Source organism: Notamacropus eugenii, chromosome 2, assembly GCF_028372415.1.
Source record: "Notamacropus eugenii isolate mMacEug1 chromosome 2, mMacEug1.pri_v2, whole genome shotgun sequence".
In the NCBI taxonomy this organism is placed as follows: domain Eukaryota; kingdom Metazoa; phylum Chordata; class Mammalia; order Diprotodontia; family Macropodidae; genus Notamacropus; species Notamacropus eugenii.
The window spans coordinates 432684563-432704917 of record NC_092873.1 but is presented as its reverse complement, the minus strand read 5'-3'; the positions used below and the strand labels follow the sequence as shown (position 1 = coordinate 432704917).

The 20355-nt window shown below is 41.6% G+C and overlaps 1 protein-coding gene and 2 long non-coding RNA genes across 6 annotated transcripts in view; 2 read left to right on the top strand and 1 right to left on the bottom strand.

The window, feature by feature from the left end:
• The window catches only part of DYRK3 (dual specificity tyrosine phosphorylation regulated kinase 3), a 20147-nt gene extending 11464 nt beyond the window's left edge, over positions 1–8683 (top strand). Inside the window, exon 3 of the mRNA XM_072648014.1 lies at positions 973–8683. Coding sequence (XP_072504115.1) covers positions 973–2547 — 1575 coding nt within the window. The 3' untranslated portion in view covers positions 2548–8683. The remainder of the gene's footprint in view (positions 1–972) is intronic.
• Positions 1–9758, bottom strand: part of LOC140529390 (uncharacterized) — a 19215-nt gene extending 9457 nt beyond the window's left edge. Inside the window, exons 1-3 of one of the 2 annotated variants that reach the window (XR_011975539.1) lie at positions 9102–9758; positions 4291–4376; positions 1896–2011 (exon numbers count right to left, since the gene is read on the bottom strand). This is a non-coding gene — a long non-coding RNA (uncharacterized lncRNA). Of the gene's footprint in view, positions 1–1895; positions 2012–4290; positions 4377–9101 lie in introns of those variants that run through there. The other variant, XR_011975538.1, reaches the window with a different exon arrangement.
• Positions 9327–20355, top strand: LOC140529389 (uncharacterized). 3 transcript variants are annotated; one of them, XR_011975535.1, is made up of 4 exons: positions 9327–9403; positions 18508–18581; positions 18964–19037; positions 20164–20355. It is a non-coding gene; the product is annotated as an uncharacterized lncRNA (long non-coding RNA). The 3 variants fall into 3 exon arrangements; XR_011975536.1 differs by having other exon boundaries at positions 9364–9448; XR_011975537.1 differs by lacking the exon at positions 9327–9403 and adding an exon at positions 11837–11940.

Below are 20355 nucleotides of genomic sequence, written 5' to 3'. Positions count from 1 at the left end.
GCTTCTTGGCTTTGGCCATCTCTCTGTTAGTCTTTGTATTTTCCTTCCTTCATTATACCATTTCCTTGGGCAGTTCTTTCCATTTCCCTTCCTTTTTAGTTTAAAACCTTTTTAATTAGATTTGTAAGATTTCAGGTATCTTATTACTAATCCATTGTATACTCCATCCATGGCAAAAGATGGTCATTTCTATTTTAAGCTATACCCTGCTATCTGTCTGTTCTTTGAGAAGCAGCCTGTTTAGTACAGAGGATTATTTCCAGAAAGTTGATCACCATGTAGTGAATGTTTTTAGACAAAAATTACATGATATATGCAAATGGATGCAAACATGGTTAGCACACAATAGAAAACTCTTAGTATTAAATTTTGTGGTAGAGATTACAAGTTCCACAGATCAAAGAAAGAAAAGGGCTTTCTGAGTTTGGGCTAACCTTAGATAATTCAGTGGAGGAGGTGAGGCTTGAGCCAGTCTTTGAAAATTGGTGAGATTTGGATAGGGAGAGGAGAGGACATTGCCAGCATCAGCAAAAGAACGCAGACAAGAACAAACATGGCATATGTGGGGGACTTTTAGGAGGCTGTCCTGAAAGAAGCAAAAGATTCATGTTGGGGAGTAGAAGAATACAGTACTGGGTATATAAGGTAAAGACAGAGTATGGAAGGCCCTAAAAACCAGAGGGGGGAAATTTGGACTTGTTGTACCATCCTCATCGGACACTGAGTTATTCAGTGGCCTAAGGTCTAATAACAAGCTATTGACCAAATCAGGACCAGTAATACTTATTTCCTGAAGCTTCATCCAGAGATCTCTAGCGCAATTTTCTTTCTCCCTTTTAGGTCATTTTAAGTTTAATAAAGGGCATTACTAAATTTAGGAGTTTATGGAGTTTTTATGGTTCATTTTCTCTCCGAATAGTTTCACATTTTTTTCTGCTGCCTTTTAAGTCTCATATATCTTCTTCTTTCTAGATTACTACTGAAAAGCTAACAACCAACCACACTCAAGCAGTCCCAAACGGAGGTGACATTAAGGTGGAACAGTTGTTTCAAGAATATGGCAACAGAAGAACTAGTGCTTTTCAATCCATAGTAACAAATACCTCTGAAAAGTATCCTCCCACTATTGCTCAGGGTAAAAGTTCAGACAGTTTGAATACTGTCAAATCTGGTAGTTCATCCAAAGCACTAAAAGTGGTACCTCTGACTCCTGAACAAGCACTTAAGCAGTATAAGCATCACCTGACTCCTTATGAGAAGCTCGAAATCATCAATTATCCTGAAGTTTATTTTGTGGGTCCAAATGCTAAGAAAAGGCATGGCGTCATGGGTGGCCCCAACAACGGGGGATATGATGACGCTGAGGGAGGCTACATCCACGTACCTCGAGACCATTTGGCTTATAGATACGAGGTGTTGAAAATCATCGGCAAAGGCAGCTTTGGCCAAGTTGCTCGAGTCTATGACCACAAACTTCACCAGTATGTTGCCTTGAAGATGGTTCGCAATGAAAAGCGCTTTCATCGACAAGCAGCTGAAGAAATCAAGATTTTAGAGCATCTTAAGAAACAGGATAAAACAGGCAGCATGAACGTTATTCACATGCTAGAAAGCTTTACATTCCGGAACCATGTCTGTATGGCTTTTGAATTGCTAAGCATGGACCTCTATGAGCTGATCAAAAAGAACAAGTTTCAGGGGTTCAGCATCCAGCTGGTGCGCAAATTTGCTCAATCTATCTTGCAGTCCCTGGATGCTCTCCACAGAAACAAGATCATTCACTGTGACCTGAAGCCAGAAAACATTCTTCTCAAACAGCACGGCCGCAGCGCAACCAAGGTAATTGACTTTGGGTCCAGCTGTTTTGAGTACCAGAAGCTCTACACATACATCCAATCTCGTTTCTATAGAGCACCAGAGATCATCTTGGGAAGTCGCTACAGTACGCCGATCGATGTCTGGAGCTTTGGCTGCATTCTCGCAGAACTTTTGACTGGACAGCCTCTCTTCCCTGGAGAGGATGAGGGAGATCAGTTAGCTTGTATAATGGAGCTTCTAGGGATGCCTCCTCCAAAACTTCTTGAGCAAGCTAAGCGTGCCAAGTACTTTATCAACTCCAAGGGTCTGCCTCGCTATTGTTCTGTGACGACTCAGGCAGATGGGAGGGCTGTCCTTGTAGGGGGACGTTCACGCCGGGGTAAGAAGCGAGGTCCCCCTGGCAGCAAAGACTGGGTAACAGCTCTAAAAGGGTGTGATGACTACTTGTTTATAGAGTTCTTGAAAAGATGTCTTCATTGGGATCCCTCTGCCCGCCTGACCCCAGCTCAGGCCTTGAGACACCCTTGGATTAGTAAACCAGTGCCTAGACCTCTCCCTACAGACAAAATGTCAGGGAAACGGATAGTAAATCCTGTGAATGCTTTGCAGGGATTGGGTTCCAAGTTGCCTCCAGTCACTGGAATAGCCAACAAGCTTAAAGCTAATTTAATGTCAGAAACTAATGGCAGTATACCTCTGTGCAGTGTCCTGCCCAAACTCATCAGCTAGTAGAGAGTGATCTGTGTGGAAATGTGCATAAATGATATTTTGAATCATCCTGAAAGCCTGCAGATTGGAAAATACAACATCCTCAGAACCCCTGTTTTTGACAGACCAGACTTTTTTAAAGGCAAAACTATTTTATATATATGGAAATAAACTTTTTAAGGGCTAATTATCTAACCGCCTTGTTTCAGCCACATTGGAGTACCTATTAAATTACTTTTTATAGGTCAGTGTACTTTGTTGGTCAATAAGTTTAGATGTACTTTAATGTATTTTATTGGGATAAATCCCGCGCTCCTGGGACAAAATGTATAGGAAAATGTATCCTGGCTATGATCTTCATTCTTCCCTAGCATCTCTCTCCTTTGATGAGCAGCTGAGGAAATCAAAATAGCAGAGCATCTTAAGAAAGAGGATAAAATAGGAATTATGAATGTTATTTCCATACTAGAAAGCTCCACATTTCAGAATTATATTTGTTTGCCCTTTGAATTGATGGTGAGGAGTACGGGCAGGAGTGGAGATGATTTTAGTAATGTGGTGACAGTTGAAGTGGAAAAAAATCTCTTGCCCCACGAAGCTGTTTTCAGGTCTTCATTACAGAAAAAAAGGTCCCTTGTGGGAATGATGGGGGAAAAAAAGAGATAAATCTTGTGGGTCTTGTTCTTTTCCCCCAATTCTTAGAATTCAGCTTCTTTTCTTATGCTTCTAACTTGTTTTCTAGAAGCTTGGAGGACATAAAAGTCCTTATTCCTCATTCTCATAATAACCCTGAAGACTTATTTGAGAACTGAAGCCCAACTCTAAGACATCTCAATTGTTCCATGATCAACCATAGTGCTAGAGGCAGAATCAGCACTAAAACTCAGGTTCTTTAACTTGCTTCTCAGTTTACTAAGTTGCCTCTTAATATATTTCTCTTTGACTCCCCCTTTTCATCCCAAGTCTCAGCACTCCTTCCTCCAAATCCAAATCATACATGTACAAACAATATTAGCAGTAGAAAATCCAGCGTTGGGAGAACCAGGAATGCAAAGTAACTTATCCTCTGCCTGTCAGCATCTACCATTTTCCATCTGTCTCTCTTCTCCATTCCTGCCATAACTGTCACTTAAGGTAACATCCTTGACTCAGGGTAGATTTTGGTGAGAAGCAGAGAGCTTTTATTTGTACAGCAGTCAGTTTGAACATCCCAAAACTATTAGTAACCCCGATTATTTATATGGGGGTAACCCCATTATTTCCTCTCCCTTCAACCTTTATCAGATATAATTGAAAATGTGAACAGTGGCAAATAATAATCATTACTAGCCAAATGGCTTGCTTAGCCATCCAGAGGGAAAAGCAGGGACAGTTTTCAAGTAATCCACTGATTTCAGTTGCCTTCTCTTCTCCTGTCCCCAGTCCCACTAACACCTATCCCTGGAACAAAGATTCAGTTCCCTGTTGGATTCTTTGGGATATATTATCAGAACAATCCCTTTCCATCTTTTCACTATTGCTGTATGTAGAATTGTAACTGGAAATTACCTGGAAGGGAATTCCTTCCCTTATTCAATTCGTAGAAACCCTGGAATGAATGGTTTCTAAATTCTCTTCTAGCTATAAAACCTATGATCCTGGGTTTCTGATAGATCAAAGAAAGAAAAATGTCATATATGTAATTTATGAACTTACTATCCAGGCCTGAAAACATCCCTGATTTCCTTGGGAAGTCCCAGTAATCAATAAACATGTATAAAGTACCTATTAAGGGTCAGGCTATTTTGTGAGTAGTTTTCCAAACTTAGTAGACTTCAGCTTGGCCTCAGTATCCAAAGCAGAATGGCTCTCTGAAAAAATAGAGATGGTAAAAGTGAGACTGATACTTCCTTATAAATATCCAGTTCTTTTTTGGTGGTTGAGGAGAGAGCATTTTGCATCTAACTAGCATGACTGAGAAGGTCCTTTAAAAAAACAAACCACAAACACTGTTCAAAACACTGCTTATCTCTAGTATTGGCTTGCAGAAGGAAGACTTCTCATCCAACTCCTGCAGATCATTGTACCTCCTGCTGAGTTCTCTGGCTTCTTAGGCTGGTTGTTTGGGAAGCTTCTCTACTATCTAGACATAGCATAAGTTGAGGGCACCATGGTAACTGTTATCAGGATGGAGGCACACTCTAAGCAAGCTCTAAAACACCGTTGATATCTTTTTCTTAGGAGAAAAAAAGGTATAGCCTGCGGAAATTTTGTGCTTTAATTTAAAATGACCTTACTTTAATTCAGCTGGCAATCTCTGCAGTTGCAGGGCCCAAGATGGGTTTTTCTATTGAGAGATTTCCGCGTTAGAATACTTTGGCTTGACTTTGGGATTACTGAAACTCAGCTGAATGGGAGGAAAAGCTAGTAGGGACAGAGCTGACAAGACTAGGAAGACAAATGTTGGAAGGCTGTCTGGAAAGGTGAAGTTCTGTGTCTTTTTGTTCAGATTTCGAAGCCCAGACAATGACGCAAAGTATAGCCATTTTGACTTGGCCTTTCTGCCTTCCAAGAGCTGATTGCATTTGGGAAATTACAGAAGAGGAGAGTGGGCAGTTTTAAAGCATGCTGGTTATTGTACAGATGGTTTTGAGGAGTTTTTTGGATGGGTATGATGGGTAGAGACAGGTTTCTAACTGTTTTCTGTGTGGTAGATTTTTAGTATCTGCTTCCATCATCACCATCATCATCATCATCATCATCACCAACAACAACAAGCACTTGCTAAGCATTTACCATGTTCCAGGAACTGCTTAGTGATGGAGATGCAAAGAAATGCAAAAAATGTGGTCCTTGCTCTCTCGGAGCTTTTGTAACTACTAGACTGCTTTATTATTCAGCAAGTTCTCTAACTTGTTTAGGTGTTAATAGGATTTCCAGTCAAACAATTGGTTAATTAAGTTAACCTATTTGAAGGATTCCCACCTCACACTGAATTAATGAGGAGTAACAGAGGAACAAGCCAAGTGCTGTATTACCATCCACAAAATTATGAATAGAACCAGAGGAGCGCCTGTAGCACATTGAGTAGAGCTTCCATACATGGAGGGGCATGGAGTCACATGGAATGAGAAAGCTTAGATATGTTCAGATCTTCTCTTACAGAAGGAGTGCCCACAACAAAGTTCACTTCAGTTGACCAAGTCAATAAGTTCCTTGGCATTGCAACAATAATCCCAGTATTTCTCACCCTTAGGCTTTGTAACTAATGAATCAGGTGGAGATTATTATGGGCTTTGTTCCTACATTTATCCTGGGTGTGCCGCAAGGTCTCTTCCAGCTCTAAGGTTTTCATTCTTTGTTATCTCACAAGCTATCAAGAAAGACAGTTTTGGGAGCTTTGCCAACCATAAAATTTCCAACCAAAAGAGATTGGCTAATCCTGTTGCTTTTCCCATCAGACTTAATACTGCCTTCGATAGTCATCATTAAATTTCATTCCTTGTATTAGAATGTATACTTCTCATGGATAAGTTCATGTCCTCAGTATACTTAGTACAATACCCAGCTCCCTATGGGTGCTTAGTTTCACCAGTAGAAATTCCATGTGTGTGGAAGTTTTCTGGTCCCTGAGTAAATTATAAATCACACTATCCCTTTGGTCCCCTGTTGTAGTGACCCCCAGAATGCTCAAATTTTCTTTTGAGAGTGGAATCAGAAGGGAGATTTGTGGAACTGCCTGTTTAAACCATCAGATATATTTAATCTGATCACTGAAAAAATCCTGTGCCAATAGGCCCTGCTTTCCCACAACCTGGCACTGGAAATGAGTCAAGATTGCTTCTTCACTGTTCACCCACTAGGGTGAACAAGCTTCTTGCTTTCGGTGGCAGTATGAGTGTGTTGTTTTCCTAGGAATTAGAAGGAGTTTGGGGACAGGAAAATCAGCTAGTCAATCTCATTAAGTTTTTGGTTTCCATGACATTTAATCTGTTGAGAATGGGGTGCTTTTGCGTAAACTCAACAACAAAAAAGCTTAAATAAAATCTGCCATTGGGCATCTGAGTTTGGAACTGTGATAACTTTGTATTGTGAAAACTTTTCTGTTCTTCCGAATTCTAATAACTAAGCATAATTAAAGTTAAATTTTGGGTGGCAGCTGATGAGCTACTCTAAATTTTACTTATTAACAGAATATCACTCCTACCACTCGGGTGAGTCATAGAAAGTTTTTTTTCCAACACACTGAATATTTTTTTTCTTTTGCATCTGTTGTTCAGTTCTAACAACGGAAGAGCTGGAAAGGAGACCAGTACCAGGAATGCTCTTGGATACTCTTCCTCCTTTGCAGGGCTCTCTGAGAGTGGCACAAATAACATTCTTTTGTATCAGGTGCATTTGACATGTAAACACAGCAGCATTTTTCCACAATCTCATCAGAGTCTCTTCAATGTCTAGCCAGAGATTACAGATCCCTAAAACACTATAATGTGCTATACATAGTCACAGCCAGGGCAGACATCAATGAAAGAGGAATCTAGAGTCTGAACAAATAAGGAGCGGGACAGGATTGGAAAATTAAGAGTTGTCCACTGCCAGCACCAAGCTACAGAGAGTGGATCTGCTGTACTTTTATAGTCCTTTTAAAAACATCTCTCTCCTCTGCCCTGTGGTGACCTCAACACAACTGCAGTCCTGAAGATTTGAATGAACTGACTTATAGGGCCTGCCTCCAGCCACACTGCACTTGGGGATAATGGGTCTTTCCAATTGTGTGTCAAAATTAATCTTGCTAATTTCAGAGCCCACACTTGGTATATCCATTTATGGAATGAATATAGTTCTGTCCTACAAAGGCATAGTCTCTAAGATAAGGCAGAGCTACAAATACATTGTCTAGACTCCCAGAAGGGTGGGATTGGATCCAGCATAGCTTGAAACATGGGAGAGAAACCTATTTGCGTGGGGCACAGCTGGACACGGAGTCATTAAATCCTGAGTTCAGATCCTGACCACTTACTAGCTGTGTGACCCTGAGCAAGTCACTCTGCTTCAGTTTCCTTATCTGTCCAAGGAAAGAGTTGGATTCAAAGACCAAATTAAGCCTAGCCTCTGTAATACCTCATAGCTTTTTGTACAATGGGTACTTTTCTAGGAAATTTGCTTTGATTATAGTGAATAAGAACCTTTATTTCTCCTTGGCTGTCTTGTCGCTTTCTCCTCTCATGCTCAAAAAAGATTAGGGTTGGTTAAGGGGAAAGGAAAAACTTAAACTTTCAGATCTGGCCAAGGAATAGCTTTAGGTTGGTGGTTTCTTAAGACTCAAGATATCAACCGCATTTCCTAACCATTTCTGGGTTGTTTAATTCTTTTACAATGAGATTGATTCTGCTAACAGTTTTTCTATTAAAAATTTTTTTTAGGTGAACTGTTGCTAAATTCAGGAGGAATCAGTTTTAGGGGGCAAACAGTCTCTGGGTAAAATACACCTTTTATAAGATATCCTAGTGTGAGTTCCATTGGGAACTCATGAATTACTGTTGCTATTGCTTCCACATACCTTGTACTCCAGCTTGAAGTTTTCAGATAGAGTTGGAGAAACAGGCTATGTAGGAAAGGGGTAAAGAGGAGGATTTGGAATGGGGAATACCACCACTACAGATCCATCCCAAACCTCTAACAAAGCTCATGTTCATGGCCTGGTTACATGGCCATAAGAGTGTTATGGTGGAAAGAAATGGCATAAATGTTATGCATGTTGCTGGGGCTCTTTCACCCAGCTGGGACCCTGGCTATCAGTCCTCTGCTCTGGTACTGGTACGGGGCCCTTCCCAGGCCTCAAGCTTGGCTTTAAAGATTAGGTTGAATGGAGCAGCTTAAATGTTTGGGTGCTTTTTTCAGTCTGTGCTGAATCCCTTTACTGGCTGAAGAAATTGAAAGTTAGAACAAGGAAAAGGAAGAGAAGGAACAAAAACTACAGCCTCAACTCTGGGATTCTCCTGGATGGATCCTGAATCATTTTTTGCCCTGGCAACCAAGACTGATTTGAGATTGTGCTAAAGTCTTCTTTTCCTTAGATTTGCTAACTGAGGAATATAGCTTTTCAACTGAATGTAGAGCTGTGTTTAGTTTCTGAACAATCCTCTGAGAGATTGAATTACACTCTTTCAAAATGCTACTGGTCTCTGGAATTTGTGAATGCCTGCGCATGAGGTGTATGGGTTGCTGGACATAACTGTTCTCCAGGTGGCAATTAAAGGAATACTCAGTGATTTAATTAAATCTTCCTGGGGGGAGTTAGCATACCTTTATGGGCTCCCACAGCTTTTTCTCCCATTTAAAGGGAGGGAGGGAGGGAGAGAGAAGCAGAGACAGACAGAGACAGAGAGATTGATTGATTGATTCAGGCTTAGGAAATTCAGTTATTTCCTGGATGTTTGGGAAATATATGCCAGGCAGATTGATGGCCAGGGCAACTAGACTGGGACAACTCTGGGAGACTGTCTGTGTTGGAACCTGCCCTTTCTGATCCTGTCCAGTGGGGAAGAAAGCAGTGAAAACAAAAGGGCTCAAAATTACTTAGGGATCTGACCTACCTGTTCTGAGTTCTTCCCAGTTCTGCTTTCTGACTGTTGAAGAGCTCTTTGATGAAGGAAAAGGTCCAGAACAAACATTCTACATCTGAACTCAGGTTCTCATCATCCCTTGAATGGTCGGTAGAGTTCCAAGTTCTAGTATAAGAACCAATTCTGTACATAATGAAGTTATTGTGACCATGGTCAAATCGCTAAAGGGTTCTGAGTCTTAATTCTTTCTCAGCTGATTTGAAGTGGGTAAGGTTATAGGCCATTTGTTGAACAAATATCAAGTAGCCACCATATGCAAAGCTTCGTGCTAGGTACAGAAAAGTATATGATAACCAATATTTGTCACCTTGTGAGAGGTAAAGAGATAGGTTCCAGGGAGTGTTTTGTTAGGATGCGAAACAATAACCTACAAATTTCAGGTGCTTAAGGCTTAGAGGAAATCTACCAGGGGTGGGGAATCTGTGACCTCAAAGCCACATAAGAGCTGTGCTTGAGGACCCAGAGGGCCACATGTGACTTCAAGGCCATAGCAGGTTAAAAGAAAATTTAGTTCTCTTATTCCCTCTTTCCTGGGTTCTTGCAGGAGAAATAGGTGTAGTGAAGGGAAATCGTTGTCAGAGGGTGCGCTCTGAGTATGTCCACTAGATAGATAATTATTTGTGACCTTCATTTAGTGAGAAAAAGAGCATTAAGGATTAAACAGAGGTGAAAAGGATGAGAAGGTCACACCTTCCTTTACCCAGTTGCCACTGGTGGGCTATGGGGATTAGAGAATGAATGCCATAGCTGTCACCCTGGGGATTTCATGACCATGAAGATGGAGCTGGATTCTTCCCATCAGCAGCCCTCCCAAATCCTACCCTAAATGTGGGTCCCAAACAATTCTAACAGGTGGAGAAGCCTGAGGGAGAAACCAGCTGCCCTCATGATTCTTCTTCCCTTTCTCTCTTCTGCTTCCCCCAGCAACAGGCTGGCTTTGGTTGCTATTTTCCTTGGTTGCTAAATCAACATGTTTTATTTCTGTCCCACCAACATACCAAAACAGAGTCCGGGGGGCAGAGGTGAGTATGTGGGATGAATGAGGCTACCTCAGCCACAGGGTGCCTTCTGGCTCTATTGGAACAGCTGCTCCAAATGTCTAACTTTGGCTCCCTTCTCTGTTCAGTCCTCAAGACCCCTTTCTCTTCTCTAAGGGACCACACCTGCTAAATAATGTTGGGGGAGTCCACAGAAAGGACGGGATTCCAGAGGGGATGGAAGGGGCTTTAGAGATCTGTGAGAAGCTAAAAACATAGTGACTAGCTACAAACTCTTCCTCCTGTAAGGAGGCAGGTCTTGAGTGTCACCGGCGGGTCTGGGCCCAGAAGCTCCGCCCTCCACACATGTCCTGCATCTCACTCTTCCACAAGGCTTCCTGAAATAGTGGCTGGACAGCAGCTGTCATGGCCTTCCTTCTTCCCCTTCTTCCTTCACTCCCTACTCCTTCCCCTTTCCCTCCTAAGAGTCAAATGTTATTTCAAAACGGTTTCCAGTTTGAGCCTAGAAAAGAGATAGGGAATAGCCTCAGCTGCAGAGGGGGAGGGCATAGGTTTCCCCACATTGCAGAATTGTAAAGTTAGAAACACAAGAGACATCAAATCTAGGAGTATTTTAGGCCCTCCTTGGAGTGCTCAGACTTTTGCAGTGGTGAGGCCCAGAGAGAATCCCTAGAGCATACCAAACCCACTCTTCTACCCATCCTCTGCTTTATTCTCCATTCACCCCATGGGCAGCTAGGTGGTGAAGGGGATAGAATTCTGATCCTGGAGTTGGAAAGACCTGAGTTCAAATTCAGCTTTGGACATTTACCAGACATATAACCCCGGGCAAGTCAATTAATCTTTGTTTGCCTCAGTCTTCTCATCTGTAAAATTGGAATAATAACAGGGTTACAACAAGGCTCTTGTAAGGATCAGATGAAATAATAATTGCAAAGTGCTTAGCATAGTACCTAGCACATAGTAAGCATTATTATTATTTCCAGAAGCAGTTTCATGATACTGTAGAGAACATTTGGCCACAAGACAGGAGATCTGAGTTCTAGCTCTTGCTCAGCCACTAACCAGATCTATGACTCTGGGGAAAATCTTTTAACTTTTCTGGGTCTCAGTTTCCTCACCTGTAAAATAAAGACTAGATTATTTACAAGTCCTTCCAAGATCCTAAACTCAGTGATACATTCCACAGATGTTTGCTGAATATTTGTATTGTGTTGTGTGTATATTGTATGTTCTGTTAGTAGCCTGAGCAACCTCCTCAAGGTAATTATGCCCCCAGCCTTGTAATAATCAGAACTGACATTTTTATAACATTTTAAGAGTTGTAAAGCATTATCATTTGACCCTCATAACAATGCTGTGAAGTAGATACTATAGGTGTTAGCCCCATTTCATGAATAATAGCAATTATTATTCATATTTACATGACACTTTGTGAGGCTCGCAAAGTACTTTATGTATGTATTTCATTTAAGCTTCCCAGCAACCTGGTGAGGTAGGTACCATTATCACCCCTATTTTACAGATGAGGAAGTTGAGGCTTAAAGTCTTGCATGGTCACATAGCTGGTAAGTGTCCATAGCAATTTATAACCAGCTCTTTCTGATCCCAAGCATAACATTCTGTGAATATACCCCATGGGTGGTACCAGAGATCACCAACCCCCATTCTTCCCATTCTTGCCCCTTTTTCCTCAATCACAGGTGCTACCTGTTCACCAGCCCTACTTGCAATGCCCCAGCTCCCTCTTCTCTAACCTCTTGTGCCCATTCCTAGGACCAACTGACAGTGGAAAACTGAGGCTCCCAAAGGTAAGATATTTGCCCAGTACCACACAAGGCATAGGGCTAAGGCATATATCCAGGTATTCTAGTTTTTCCCTTTCAGTAAATATTGCTATTTGTGATCAAATTCACAAAATAAGAATTCTTACATCTTTCATACTTTATTTCACTGCTCCCTTTCTTTCCCGTCCCACTCCTCTTCCCTCCCCCAAAAAGAGCTGAGTGGGTTTACCTGCCTAGTCTTGGGGGAGGGGACTAGGTCAGGCGCCAGACAGGTCTTGCACACAATAGGAAAGCCATTCCCAGACTACTCTCTCCAGCATTGGACCTAGCAGGAACTAAATAGCCTTGTGTGCCCAACTTGAAGGTCTGGACTGCATATGTCTCCCTGGACAAGTGCCAATCACATGAGCTGCTGCTGGTAATTGAGTGAGCCGGGGTAATCTCCCAGCTCAAGTGTCTCTGCTGGCAAAGGGAGCTGGCTCAGTGTGAGGAGTGTGAGATATGGGGGGAGGTGGGGATTGCTAGCCTTTCATTCTGGGCCCTGAGAGGTTTGGGAGAGGGAGTAAGAGGGGGAGTAGGGAGCAACTCAGGCCAAGCCTAGGATCCTGCCAGGGGGACTTTGCCCCAGGCAAAGAGCAAAACATGCTTTAAACTTCATCAGTCAGCAGGGGCTGGCAGTGGAGGGGATGATCAGAATGAATGAAGGCTGGAGGGGATGGGGGTGGGGAAGGGGGGGTTGAGAAGACACTCAGCTTGGCAACCTTTTATTCCTCCAAACTCTACCACCCCACAGCTTCCCACTAGTTGGGCATGACTGAATGGGGGTGATTCCTGTTCTGGCAAGACTAGGCTGGCCTAATGGTCTTCCCACTCCCAGCTTCACGCTCTCAATTTCCCAATTCTCACCCCCACCCCCACCCCCATGCACAGCAAACAGGGAGCTTTGCTTCCTCTCCCTCTGGCTGCAACAGCCTGGGTGGCACTAGGCGGGTCCCCATTACTTGCTTGATGAAGTCAGGGAGCCCCTGCCAGTCCTCAGCCTTGGCTTCTCACCCCTATACTCACACACCCGTGGGAGCAGCAGGGTGGCCTCCAGGCTCCCCCTACGTATCAAGCTCCTAGAAGAAGCACATGGTGCCTGCGGGCCATGTGGCTACTTCCTCTAGAAACTCTTACGGGGCTTGGCCCAGGCTTTGTCCACAGCACCCTCTGCTGGCCTCGTGGCAGCCTGGGTTTGCAGAGAGCCCTGCCTCTGTCCAGGCTGCAAAGCCTCAGGCCTTGGTTAAAGGATTCATTTACTCCAACAGACATAAAAATCACAGCCCTTCTTGTGGCCCAAGGGAATCTTAGTGCCAAAAATTCTGTTTCATGAAATATAACCTGAAAGCGTTATCAAAATTTTAAAAGAGCTAGTTGTTAAGATTTTCATAGCAGCACTTACTTAGCAAATTATGCCTATGATTATATAGCACTTTTATATGTTATTTGATCCTCATAAGAAACCTGGGAAATAGGTTCTAATGTCCCTATTTACAGATGGGGAAACTGAGGCAGAAAGGTTAAGTGACTTTTCCTGGCAAGGATTGGAACTCTTGTCTTCCTGACTCCGAGTCCTTGATTCATTCTTTCTTCCTTTTTCTTTTTCTTTCTTTCTTCCTTTCTTTCTTTCTTTCTTTCTTTCTTTCTTTCTTCCTTCCTTCCTTCCTTTCTTATATATAATATTTAATTTCCCCCAATTTACATGTTAAAACAATTTTTATTATTAAAAAAACTTTTTGAGTTCCAAATTCTATCCCTCCCTCCACCCTCAAGTTCTTGATTCTTATGATAGTAATAACTACCATTTATGTAGGGTTTTAAGACTTTTAAAATGCTTTATAAATATCTAAATTTAACCTCATTACCCTGGGAGTTAGATGCTATTTTTATCCCTAATTAGGGAAACTGAGTCTGAGAGAGGTTAAGTAACTTACCCAGGCACATAGCTAAGTAAGTGCCTAAGGCAGTTTTGGAACTCAGGTGATCCCAACACCAAGGCCAGGACTCTATCCACTTCACTACCCAGTTACCTGTAGTATGTACCTCACAGAATAAGGACTTAATAAATGCTTTTTCATTTATTCATTCTCCCAGTTTTCCAAATGAAGTAACTGAGGACTCCTTGCCTGAGCTCTAGTGACCTGACTTGGGATACCCTTTCACATATCAGCCTCTTCTTCTCTCTTTTCCTCTGCAGCTGTACTCAGAATCTCAAAACTTCAGCTCATAGAATCAGAGGTTAAGAATTGCGATCTTCATGGTCACCTAGTCTTATCTCCTCTTTTTACAGATGAGCAAACTGAGGGAGATTAAGTGACTTGGCCCCAAATCATCCAAGTAGTTAGCATCAGAATTTGAAGCTACTTCTAAAATAAAACCCTCCATATCTCCTTCCTGCTCAGAGATGGAATCTTCCTGGGCTTCTAGGAGAAGTTAGAGCCTAGAGCTCTTCGTTCTTGCCTTCTTACTTTAGAGAAAAGGGAGGGGAGGGAATGTCCAAATTTCTGGAGCCTTTACTGCCTGGCTATGTGGCTGGGGGTGGGGAGGGAGTTGGTGCTAGCTAATTGTTTCCATAGTTAAATTTTCAGTGTCAGCATTGACACCTTGGAAATCAGCAAGCATAATAAATCAGGGTTTGACTTACTGTTTTGTTGATTGTCTAGACCAGGGGTGGGGAACCTGTAGCCTTAAGTGATCACTTAAGTATCTAGAAGGCCACATGTGGCTTCAAGGCTGCAGGTTCCCCACCCCTGGTCTAGACTTAAAAAAGTGATGGAGAGAAGTCAATAATGCAAATTAAAACTGAGCGTTTTGTGATTACACCTTCCACTCCCATCCAGAGAGCTAGTTGTTAAACATTTACCAACATACTATCGTGTGGCCTCCTTCAGAGCAGAATTGAGCTCTGTAGGTGGCAGAGGAGAAACGTCTTGGCATAGGGTAGCTGAGTAGGGAGAAGCTAGACTGCAGCAGTCCAGCAGAGTCTAGAGTAAGATGGTGGCAATGGCAGTGGAGCAGAGGCAAGAGCAAATTTGAACCAAGGGACAATGTAGACTGGGAAAGAATTGGCAGCACATGGTAATAGACAGGATGGGGGCAGGAGAGGGTAAGGGTGGGGTAAAGGAGAGAAACAAAACATGACTGCAAGGTAAAAGGTATAAAAATAATCATACCCTTTGTCCCGTTAACTCCATTTAAGGAAACATACCCTGAAAGCATTATCAAAAAGTTTTTTTCAAGATTCAGTTGTAAAAAGATTTTTCATAGCAGTGCTGTCTGTAATTGCAAAAAAAAAAAATGAAAAGAATCTAAATGTTCATTAGTAGGGGAAAGGTCAATAAATGGTGGTACACTAATGTAATGGGATACATTACTCATGTGTCAAGACAAGCATAATATTATTAAGACAGATAGGTGTCAGGTCTGTAAAGAAATCAGGAAACATCTATGCAAAATAACAGAAAGCAAAAAGCAAAAACCAAAAACCAAACAAACCCTAAACCCAAACAAATGAAGAACAACTCAAACAGAGAACAAACTAAATTCAGCTTGAAGGATAGGGACAGGGACTGGGAAAGCCTTAAGCAGCAAGCTACTGAGGTAGTTTTTTTTAATCCTTTAGTATTAGTATAAGTAGGGTGCCCCTCTTATCTTGGGGTTCAGGAACAAAACAAACAAAAAAACTTTTTGTGCTAACACTGAGTGCAGTAACAAGGTCAGGTGGCAGGCAGGAGTTCTATACCAAGCAGAGGCTTCATTTCCAGCTTACTATATGCACCAACAAGTAGTTAGGGATATACCCGAGTGGTAGACCCAGAGGCTTGAGCATCAGTTATGGCTTCAGGATGATATGGTTTCCAATCCCACTTCTATTACCTACTAGCTCTGTTACTTTGGGAAAGTAATTTGATCTCTCTGAGTCTCTGTTTTTTCAACTATAAGAGGGGGCTAATGGTACTTCAAGTGCCTACCTCACAGAAGGGTTGTTTTATGGGGCTCAAGCTTGATGATGCATGTGAAGTGCTCTGTAAACTGTCAAGTTCTAGATGTCATTTATTTTTATTAACGTTAGACTTTCCCCAGGGTTTATCCTATGAGATTTACCTTAAAGTAGACCCAACCAGTGGTGGACAGGAGCTATGTCTGAAATGTTTTGTATAGTACTCAAGCCCATTGGAGAGTCAAGAAATGATGAAATTGATAACTCAGCCAGACTCTCCAAAGCATCCTAGATCCATATGATATAGTGACTATGATATCTTGACAAAGATTCATTGCTCTGGAATGGACTTTGAGAAATTGTCGCATCATAAATTCAGAGATGAAAACCACCTTAGAGTTTATCCAATCCAACCTCCTCATTTTACAAATGAGAAAACTGAGGCACAGAGACATCAAATGATTTGCTCAGAATCACATAGCTAATAAATGTCTGTGGGAAAATTCAAATCCCAGTCTTTCTGACTCCAAGTCCAATGCTCAGGTCGCCCAATTTATTCTCCTGCTCCCTAGAGAAGAAGCTGAAGGAATTCCCTTGAAAGAAAATAATCATTCCCAATCCCAGCACTGTATCAAGGAGTCAGGAATGAACAGGTCTTTGCCAGTTTGGGCTGTAAGTGGCACATGGGGGCACAACTTCCCCAGCTGTCAGCTTAAGCCAGGGGCATTTTCAGTTTGATCTTAACGCTGGGACATAGCCAGAGACTTCCCAGCTGCTGGGGATTGGCAGTAGCTATAAATGGCTGGCTCATTTGAGGATCCGTGATCCCTGGAGATCCAGAGGGTGGGGGAGGGGGAGAGAGAGAGAGAGAGAGAGAAAGAGAGAGAGAGAGAGAGAGAGAGAGAGAGAGAGAGAGAGAGAGAGTAGTGAGTGCCTCAGCTCCTGTTGTAAATAAAGCACGATAATTAACATGAGTTAGATTAAGAGAGGGAAACTAGCAGCATGGATTAGAGTCAGAAAAGCCTGAGTTCATGACTCACTTGTGTGATGATGGTCAAGACATTTAACTTCTGAACAACAGAATTCTCTAAGATTGTAAGTAATAGATGGATTGTAAAGAAGCTAAGACCGAGAGATCCTGAAAGATCAGCTCTGTAAGGATAGGACAGTGGGACAAAGAGATGGAAAACTATTCACTATGGAGTGATTGTGTTACGGACCTGCAGAGGTGATGTGGTTGGAACATTTACAAATTATTTGCTAAATACAATCTTCCCCCCATAATCTAGGGACCCTTGTCATCTCTGGTACCTCACTCTACTTTTAGAACTCAGGTACCCTTTCCCTACTCAAACGTCATGGTGAAGCATCATGAAAAATAACAAATGAAGCAATGACATTAGCTGTGTTGCCCTGGAAAACTTACTTCCCCTCTCTTGGTCTGTCTCTCCTCACCAGCAAAATGAAGGGTTTGAACAAGAAGATCTCTGAGAGTCCCTACTAGCTCTGACATTCTTTTTGTTGTTGTTAGTCATTTAAAAAAAATTTTGAACTTAATAAACACCAAATAAAACAAGCATCTCCATGTACAAAAGATTATACATGAATCTGAATCTCCCTAATGTGAAAGTTGTTTTTCCTTTAATATATGTAGTTAATTCAACACCTAATGTTCAAAGCTGTCTGTTTTGTCTGTAATTCCCCCTGTCTTCTTGTTCTATTCTTATTTTGAGGGTAGAGGGGGAAATAGATGCTATACCTTTCCTCTTCTCCCTTCTATCACCCCCATCCATGTAGTTGGAAAAACAAAAAAAGGAAAAAACAAAATCCTTGTAACAAATATGCATAGTCAAGCACAACAAATTCCCATCAGTCATATCTAAAAATATATGACTCATTCTGCATCTTGAGCCCCATCACCTCTTGTCAGGAGATAGGTAGCATGGCTTCATTATTGGTATTCTGGAATAGTGATTAATCATTTCATTGACTATGATTCTTAACTCTTTCAAAGTTGTTTTTCTTTACACTGTTTCTCTTATTGTAAAAATCATCCTCCTGGATCTGCTCACTTCCCTCTGCATCAATTCATACAAATTTCCCCAGGTTTCTTTGAAACTTTGCCTTTTGTCATCTCTTATGGAGCAATAACATTCCATTATGTTCCTATACCATAAGTTGCTCTATTATTTCCCAGTTGATGGGTCTTCCTTAGTTTCTAGACTTTTACTAAAAGTGTCTCTGACATCCTACATTCTTAAACAAATATTTCTACAGAATTACTTTTGAGGGAGACAGTTTTCCAAGACTGAACAAGTAGCTCTGGATGTATCACCTAGGCAGGGTCACCTGTCTCCAGAAATAAGTGGAAGGTTTCTTTAGTGCAAATATTATGTGTTCTGTTTCCTTTGGTTCTGGTGCCTGGTTGCTAGGAGTGCACAATAATCACTTGACTGATAAACATTTATTAAGTGCCTACTATATGCAGGGTACTATGCTAAGCATATAAATAGAGACAAAAGACAATTCCTGTCCTCAAGAAGCTTACAATCTATTGGGAGAGACAATATGCAACATAATCAATTGCCAAATCTTGTCATTTCTGTCTCTAGAACATCTTTCACGTTCATCACCTTCTCCCTACTCATATGCCTCCTGGATGAGAAAATGCCCTCTAGTAAAGCAGGTTAGTACATTCACTGCAACTTAGAGTCTTAGAGATTTGATTAAGACAGTGAGAGCTTAAATGATTTGCTGAGGCACGCACTGTTATTATGTGTCAGAGGTGGTATTTGAACCCAGGGCTCTGCATTCCCAGGCTAATTTGCTATCTATTATTCCATATTACCTCTCTACATGAGACTATTTCTATCATCTCCATTTCAAAAATGAGGAAACTGAGGTTCAGAATGGTTAAGTGATTTTTCTCAGGTTGCACAACTAGTAAGTATCTGAAATTTGAACCCAGGTCTTCTAGATTCTGGATTCAGTTCTCTGCTTTATAAATCATAGATTTAGAACTCTACAGGATACTGGACACCTTCTAACCCAATTTTCTCCTTTTACAGATCATAAAATGAAGGTGCAAAGGAAGTCAGGTGACATGCTCAAGTTCACATGGGTCATAAGTGTCAAAGTTCAGGTTTGTACCCAGGTCTTCTGACTCCAGACCTATTGCTTTCCCTACTATAACATATGGTTTCCCACATAGCACATCAGGAGAATACTGACATTAGGAAAATTTACCCCATTAATGCTTCAGAGCAACAAAAATGGAAAGTGTGAATTTTTAGAAGAATTGAAACTGTGGGTGATTCAACGGCCTGTGGGTGTAAGTAGTCTGTTACATATTATCAAGCATGACATGAACATTAGAGATGATGTAATTGATTGGCACTAATCATCAAAGACACACATGACTAGAAAAGGAGGTGGACAAGGCACGTAAGGTGGAGGATAGCAGGTGGACAGTCAGAGGGTATATTGGTATGTCTAAGATATTGAAAGTACCAACCAACCAATAAGTCCATCAACAGGCATTTATGAAGAACCTACTGTGAGTCAGCAACTGTGGTAGGCACTGAGCAATACAAACACAAAAATGAAACAGTCCCTGCCCTCAGAAAGTTTACATTCTATCATGCTATAGTGAAGGAGTGAGCAAACTATTGCCACGTGTAACCTGCTATCTGCTTCTGAATGATCCTGAAGCTAAAAATGGCTTTTACGTCAAAAAGCTTTTTTTTGACATAACCCTTTTTAGCTCACAAGCAGATAGTAGGAGGGATTTGGGCCCTCAGGCTATCATTTTCCAACCTCTGGTTTGGCAGACTCAGAGTTAAGAAGACTTGGTTTTGAATTCAACCTCAGATACATACTAGCTGTATGACCCTGGGCAAGTCATCGCCCAGGCCTGATTCTCTAGACCTGAGTTTCCTTATCTCATAAAATGAGGAATTGGAGTCAGTGACTTTCAAGTTTTCTTTCAATCTTAAATCTGTGATGCTATGTGCATATGTAAAACAAATACAAGTTAATTTTTTGAAGGGGGAGGGGAGGAAACCAGAAACTGAGAGGATTAATAAAGACTTAAAGGATTGTTGATCTAGAACTGGAAAGGTTTCCTCTAGGCCAACTCCTTTATTTTACAGATGAGGAAATCAAGGTTGAAGGATGTTAACAACTTGACCAAGGTCACACAAGTAGTAAGCATCAGAAGCAGGACTTGAATCCTGGCCCTCTGACTTGTGTTCTTTCCCCTCTACCAGGCTACCTCCTTTTGACTTCCTGTAGAAGGCAGCTTGGGAGCTTGAGGAGTTGAGTTCTGAAGGAAAGAAAGGTATTCTAAGAAGTACACACATTCTAGGAGTACACACAAATAAAATCAGATATGAACAAATGGAAAAATACTAATTGCTTGTGGATATGCTGAGCTAATATAATAAAAAATGACAATTCTA